Source organism: Charadrius vociferus, unplaced genomic scaffold (genome assembly GCF_000708025.1).
Source record: "Charadrius vociferus isolate BGI_N301 unplaced genomic scaffold, ASM70802v2 scaffold549, whole genome shotgun sequence".
NCBI lineage: Eukaryota > Metazoa > Chordata > Aves > Charadriiformes > Charadriidae > Charadrius > Charadrius vociferus.
In genome coordinates this window covers 692,872-700,084 of record NW_009650103.1, presented here as the reverse complement: position 1 = coordinate 700,084, position 7,213 = coordinate 692,872, and the positions used below count along the sequence as shown (strand labels likewise).

The following is a 7,213-nucleotide window of genomic DNA, read 5'->3' as shown; positions in this document are numbered from 1 at the left end:
ACTGGCATACGCTTCACTCTGCAAGAAATCAGAACCACAAATTATTTTGATAATTTAATATTCTGCAGCAAGTGCCAGTGCTTGTTAAAAAGCAAGAGATAGCACTACAAGCTGAAGCCTTCTCTACCCACCAAGACCATTCAAGAGGCAGCTCCGCTTTTGGGAAATCACACAGTTGTCGGGTAGAAAGGACAGTTCACATGGCGTGCTTAAGACTTCAGTTCCTTTTCAATAAAAGGAAGCGTGTTGAGCTGCTGATGCTCCAATGGGGTGCATTTCCAAACCGCTTTATAAACTCGCTCTTCCAGATGTACTTGTTTCTGGAACATGGGACGGGCTCCCGAACTTAAGGAGTTTCTAGAACCTCCGATGTTCTATTTACAGGGCTGTGGATAATGTCTTCCCCCTCCAGTAAAGTCTTTATTCCTGTGCTCTATATCCTTTGAGACTGAAGGGAGCTTATGCAGTACAGAAAATACTTTCGATCTTTACACAGCTTTTCTCTAGAACACAGGAGAATCACAGAATGTGCATGGTCCTTGCAATAACCTCTTGATCCATTCAGGATCTGCAAATAAGAAAACAAGTTGTTTAAAGCCAGGGGTAGAGATAAACACAGGAATGACATCTGAGATGGACAAACTACATAGCAATCCTGAAACAGTTGGTATATATTAACCATGCAGGATTAACTGAGACTTCAGAGGAATCCGACACCATTTCTGTCTTGAAATTTCAAGTAATGCCAGTTTAAATCCCTCTTCAGTAGGGGACGAAATCAAGGTGAAACACTTTGTGCTATACCATTACATACTCATCTAAATAGCTATATAGACAAAAATGTAAAGGATCACTATGCCACAAATGTACCGTTCGTTCTCATTTTCTTAACTGAAATGAGATCCTTCACATAATGCAGTCCTTGGTTTCTGTTTCTTTGTCCCTCTCCAATATAAGGATATTAAGTTTACAGCCTCTCTCCACAGAGGTTTAAGTTCTGTAGTTGATCCTTAGCATTGACTGGTATACCCACGTTATTATGGGGAGAGGAAAAGTATCACCTACGCTTTAAGACAAACTGTAGTACTCCATGGGTTTTTTTAAGTGTACCAGTTGGGAAGAAAACAATTTTCTTGCACAGCTTGTCCTTTCTCAAACTCTGGAAATGGAAAGCCAAAAGGTTGACTGGCCCCCACAGCCTGCCATTATTGTCTCTGAATGATCTGTTTACTTATGGCAGGTTTGGGACCTAAGCCAGCAAGGTGACAGCTATTTCTTAACCTGTGCTGGATCAATACAGCTTGCACTGAAATAGAATGTCAAAGACCCTCAGCTCTTGCAGAACTGGATGCTAATATATTCAACTTGAATATGAACTAACTGTTGTAGCACTCCAGCACAGATTACAGGTGTTTAAACAACTCCCATTAAAATGTAACATTTATAAATTAATTTCTGCAGTCACTGTTTTGTAATTAAGGTGTGCTACTAATGCATGGACAACAAGAGGACACCATGAAATGCAGAGTACTAATACATGATAACTACCTAAAAGAGAAAAGTCAGTGAAACTAAATCAAGTCACTTTGCAGATAAAACTTAAGAATACCTAATCCTGCCCCTTTTGGCTGCGGGAACAGTTTACCTTCTGGGGTTGGATGCCGTGCAATGCTGTCGTGAAGCAAACACCTCCTGTATACCAAACTCTGACAGGACTGGTAGGTTAGAAAGCACCTGTGAAATGACAAGTAGTTTTATCAAAAGGCTTGGGGTTTTGTTGTTTTGTTTTGTGACCTGTTCCTACGCCCCGACTGGAGGCTGGGTTCTGTTCCCAACAGACCTTGCTTTCTGAGAGTAAGGGCAGTAATGAGCCACATTAAATGGGAAAAATAATAATTTATTAATTCAGGTAAATGAAACTTCACCAGTCTACCCAATTACATGTGGTCACAAAAATGAAAAAGGCCAAAAATCAATATACCATTGAAAATGTTTCATCATTGGCCAAAAAATTTTAGCATACGGTAGAAAAGGTGAAGAACTTGAGGGTTCCTGCACAAGGGAAGAACCACAGTGTCTTTAAGGCAATGACTATTTAGCCAAACTAGCACATATTGTCTGCTAGGCAAAGGTTTTTCGTTGTGACAGACTACTGACTTGCCAAGTCTCCAGGGACAATCACCACATACGCGATGCATCCATGCTGGAAGATTTCCCTTTCTAGATGTTCCAGAACTTGTCTGACTTCTCAATGTGTCTGTTTCCAATGTTTTTTTGTTAAATTACTTTGTTTTCAAATGCTGAAGTAACTAGAACAAACCCTTCATCAGGTGCTGTTCCAAAGGATGACTTATGCTTCATTTTCCCTCGCCTACTTTCTCTCTGCCCCCACCCTCCCCGTTTGAAGAAAAAAGACAATCAAAAGCATTTTATTTTAAAAACAGTGTACTGATAAGAGAACCAAATCAAATTTACAGTGCCCTCCTCTCTCCCTCATGGAAGAGGGCAGATAACAGCCAGCAAAAATTGCAATTAACTGCAGCCTGGATAACACGCTTCATGAATTTTTACTCCAACGCTAGGAAGTGTGTTAGGTTAACTATTTCTGTTTAAATTATCCAGAGGAGGGCAAAAACTCTTTAAGAACCAATTACCTGAGCCAAATATGTCCATTGGAGCAGACTGCCTGTTTGCGATCAGTGAATGGCAGGATCTCTTTACACAAGCTGCAGTGCTCTGGAAAAGTCTGTTTGTTCATTTTCTTTAAGATATGCCCAATCAGCACCTGGGAATACAGAGCAGTCGGCGTTGTTTACAGCAAGAACAGCTGCCTACTGAAAGGTGGAAACATCTCTCAGGGTATTGTGATTTCAGAATATGATACAGGATGCAAAGATCTATGCTCTTCACTGAATTCAATGAAATAAAAGCATAAGAAATAGAATACCTTGATAAGTATTAATTTTAATACCTTGATAAGTATTAATTTATTCTCATTTTGTGGTCATCTCCTAAAGATTTCTGTCCCACAGTAAAGCGATGCAGAGCTTATGAGCAATAGTGTTATGTTAAGCTGCTTACAGATTTAAAAAGTACCAAAGAAACTGGTATCATACCACTTTAGAGGATGCCACTGACCATTATAGCAATGCTTTCACTTTCTCGTGCCTATCACAATGGATGTGCTAAAAAAAAACCCCGTTCAGAAATTACCTGGATGGATGTCTTCAGCAGTCATCTTAGAGTATACATAATGTTTATAGCAGAACATTTATGTGATCAAATTTGTCTTTGACATTTCAATAGATATAAACCACATCCCAAGGACCTTTAAAAAGTGACAGCAAACTGCATAGATAAAATAGAATTTGGAAGTCAGCTTTTAATCACTATAAAAAGAAGAATTTGTTACAAGATAAGAGAAGCCGCCTCTCAAACCTTCAATTCATAGTAATTGGATGTTAGAGAAACACAGCAATTTTGCCAGAATACTCTCCTAGTGAATTACTGATGGCCACGCTGTGTGGCCTGCTGGGTTGTAAGTCCAGCAGAAAGAACACCACACTACATCAGTCACGGAAACGTGCTTCCTTCCTCTGTCTGTCTGGATGCAATGTAAAGGTCAATTTTTAGAGTTCAAGTGATTTAAGGACTTGGGTACTGAAAAGAACTGTTCTCTGCTCATACAAAGAGGTACAGAGACATCTGAGGCATTGTCATCAAGTCTTAAGAGCCAGGAGGCTACTGGCAGAGTGTTCCCACTGAAGCTTCCTTTGTCTGATGTCTATATTCAGAAAACTTCATTGCTCAGTGCAAGGTTCACTGATCACTTACTTCCTGACACAGATGCTTATTCTACACATTGCCAATAGTCAGGATGCTGTCTTTGTAGCTATACTTTTATTTTGGTAGGGAGCATTGCAAGTTTGGGAAGAGTTCCTGTCACAGCCAAGCATTCAGTTATGCTTATTTATTGTAGTTCAACAAATGCAAGCGTGCCTGAAGATTCGGGCCATGTATGTTATAACAAAGACAGCTTGGTTAACTGAAAGGCCTGCAAAAAGTTCTGAATCACTGGATTTAACTCGTAAAACGCAGTCACTTTCTGAACCTCTGTAACTGATCTTTCCACTGGAGGGTCATGGAGCAATGACAAGACCTGATGTACCACCTGAACAGTCACAGTACTTTCAATTATAAATACTTTAAGAAGTGATGCCGCAACTCTTAAAATTAGAACCGCAGACGTAACTGACTAGAGGAAATGCCTACCAAGTTGTTTTGTAGAGATGACAGATTAAATAAACTAAGCCATGAAAACAAACATCCCTCTCAATCGGTACAAAACCTAAACCCCAAACCTAAACCCACCAACAGCAGCAGAATAATTGTGGTCCTCTCCCTTGTTCTGCAAAAACTCAGGCATGCTTATTCTTTATTGTACCTGATCCTAATTTCAACATCTGTATTCACATTCCTTCCTACTCCACGATTTCAAGGAAGGACAGCTTAAGCTGTGTGCTCTATAGAAGTTGACTGGCAAGGATGACATGATTACAATTCTTTTTCCCACCCCAGAGTTGTATTTTCACTTACAGATATGGAGGGGGGAGAAAGAAGTCACCTGTAACACCGAACCCCCAGAGTATAGAGGTGCACTTACTCGTGCTGTTCTGTCATCATAGCCATCATCGGACATTAAGAAGTCACAGACTCCTCTGGTGGGAATACTGGTGTTTTCTGTAATCCATGTGTGTAGATAAACTTCTCCCAACACCCGTTTCATGTGTTCTCGTGTCAAGTGCATTTCTACTGCCTCAATTTGTGCCTGTATTTCAAGAAGCTTTTCTTCCATTGGCTCGCGGCCTCCTATGTCACTTGACTGAGGAAGAGAATCATCTGCAGTGTCATCTATGTCCATACCTTTGCCTGCGTCACATAGGCTCTGCTTGCTGGCTTGTTTAGAAGTTCCTTCCTCTTGATCATCTTCAGTGCTGCCCATCCCAGGGGAATCCGATATCAAGATTTTTGCATCCTCGTGTGAAGGTCTCCACATGATCTCTGAGGGAGCTTTCTGCATTGACTGGTACAAAATCCTCAGGAGAAATAGCTTAAACCGCCAGAAGTAAGTAGAACCAGAGCTCTCAATCTTTTTATCCAGTGCTTCCTGTAAGAATTGAGGAATATGCTTATCTTTCAAAATTTTCCAGCGTACAAGATCTGTCAAGTCCACTTGCCGGAAAAGGTTCTGAACAGAAGACTCCAAGAGCTGCGCAGCTGCCTCCTCAAAAGTCTTAAGGGTTACAAACTGAACTTGGTAGTTTTTGTTAACTGGGTGCAGACCGTTAGTCATGCCCTCTGTCGTAATAACTGCTAAGTACGCACCGCATGGGCTAACAGCTATTCCGTGAGTCCTGACAGAGCCAAACACTTCCGAGAGCTTAATCAGCTGGTGCTCAAACTTTAAAGCAATGTCTGTGAATATAGGAATCAGCTGCCTTACCTTTCCGTCACTGGAGCATGTATACACCGTGCCGTTCTGTTTGTCTGCAGTCATAGATACGATTGGCAAAGAATGAAGCCCTGTCACGTGGGAATTATGGACATTCAGACCCGCTTTGGATATCAAGAGGAGACACCAAAACACGTAAGCTCCCCTTGCAGCCACCACTAAGCTACAACTACATTTCTGGTAGGGGTGGTAAAGAGGAATACATTTGATACTATGCACCGGTAACTGGTCCATTTCTTGCCATAAGACTACGGGTTGTCTCAGCGTAAAGTAGCCTTTGACTGCTTTTAGATTGACAGGAAGGATCTTAACCGGTCCGAAAGCACTCCCTACAATAAGTCCACTCATCTTTCGGTTGTTATGTTCATATTCCCACCAAGACAACACACTTGGGGAATTTATTCCGGACTCTATGGTATTGCAAGAAGTAATTGATTCCTTACCCAGAAATGGAAGCTGAAATTGCCAAACTGCAATGTTACTGTTTTCAAAGAGTACAGCTAAGAGCACACTACCGACATCCCGGCATTCGTTGTTGTGTTTAACCTGCTGAGTGGTGCAGATGCCCGACCACTCCATGCGCACTGGCGTCTGCATGCTGTGCCGCCGCTGAAATTCAGAGAAGTCTCCTAGTTCTCCCCTGGGAGTATCAGCCTTAGAAAGTTTGTAACTGGCTTCGTACAAACGCTCCCCATAGATCTCTGTCAGGTCCACCAGCTGCACCCACTGCAGTCTGTTGAGGTTTGCGTGGATGGTCAATCGATTGTCCATGGTTAAAGCTGCAAGCAGGCACCTTCCATTCGCGTCACAGCCCAGCGGTGACCAGCTGGAATACTTGAATCCTCGCATAGGCGGCAAGGACTTTCCTTCGGGATTGAATACTCGATCTAGCATAAAAGTTTGACTAACCGTTGGATCCACTGAACTTGCGAACTTTTCCTTACATTCTGCTACCTCCTTTTTGGGACCAACCTACAAGATAACAAAAAGAACTTTTAAAATACTTGCAGAATTTTTTTTTTAGGAAGACTTTCCTGGAATCAATTCACACTTGAAACAGAGTATCCCCTATCACAACATACACTACACTGTTCCAATGGCTAATTAATCTCACTCTTAAAGACTTCAGCTTCGTTGTTGGCCTGAATTTGTATAGTTTTGACTCTCAGCTATTGAATCTCTGTCTGCTGAATCAAAGAGCCTTTTTTCATACTTCTCAAGTGTGCACTTAAAGGTGCTTGGCATAACGTTCAAATTGTAAAGCACTCGATATTTCAACTCAAGTTATTCCATATTCTTAGCACTGTTCTGGAAAAAACATTTAGATCCACAAAAAGAGAATTATTATTTAATAAAATATTCAGCCCCACTTGCCGCTCCTCTGTGCCAAGGAGTGTAGAAACCCAGATGCCCCCCTGAAGCCCAAAACAGTCCCTGCTGCAAAAATCTTCCAGCTTAGGTAGCAAACCAAGGCAGATTTCTACTTACTGCGATAATTGTCACCAAAGTACCGAAGCTCAAGCAATTCTTAGAAAAACTGCTAAACTTTAGATTCCCTGAAATCCACTCGATACTGTATCACGTTACACTCTGCCATTATTAGGCTATTCACGGTTTTTTTTTTCCCGCCTATGCATATACAAGGCATCAAATGCAGGGACACCCCGGGGGAGGGAGGCGAGGCGACCCCGGGGACTCCCC

General features: G+C 41.7%; 1 protein-coding gene across 1 annotated transcript; it reads right to left on the bottom strand.

Moving 5' to 3' along the window:
• Nucleotides 1-449: 449 nt before the first annotated feature.
• Nucleotides 450-6,478, bottom strand: GTF3C4 (general transcription factor IIIC, polypeptide 4, 90kDa). Its single transcript, XM_009892234.1, has 4 exons — nt 4,664-6,478; nt 2,655-2,785; nt 1,646-1,734; nt 450-568 (listed from the first exon to the last, which is right to left on the bottom strand). The coding sequence occupies exons 1-4, from the start codon at nt 6,404-6,406 to the stop codon at nt 504-506; spliced, it is 2,028 nt and encodes a 675-aa protein (XP_009890536.1). The 5' UTR covers nt 6,407-6,478; the 3' UTR covers nt 450-503.
• Between the last annotated feature and the right edge of the window lie 735 nt (nt 6,479-7,213).

Bases quoted from the DNA above. Each gene is read 5' to 3' on its own strand.
- GTF3C4 (XM_009892234.1), bottom strand. From the start codon at position 6,406: ATGCTAGATCGAGTATTCAATCCCGAAGGAAAGTCCTTGCCGCCTATG. The intron at 2,786-4,663 runs GTAAGTGCACCT...CTGTATTCCCAG, and splicing joins ATGATGACAGAACAGCACGA to GTGCTGATTGGGCATATCTT. The intron at 569-1,645 runs GTAAACTGTTCC...TCTTATTTGCAG, and splicing joins ACGGCATCCAACCCCAGAAG to ATCCTGAATGGATCAAGAGG.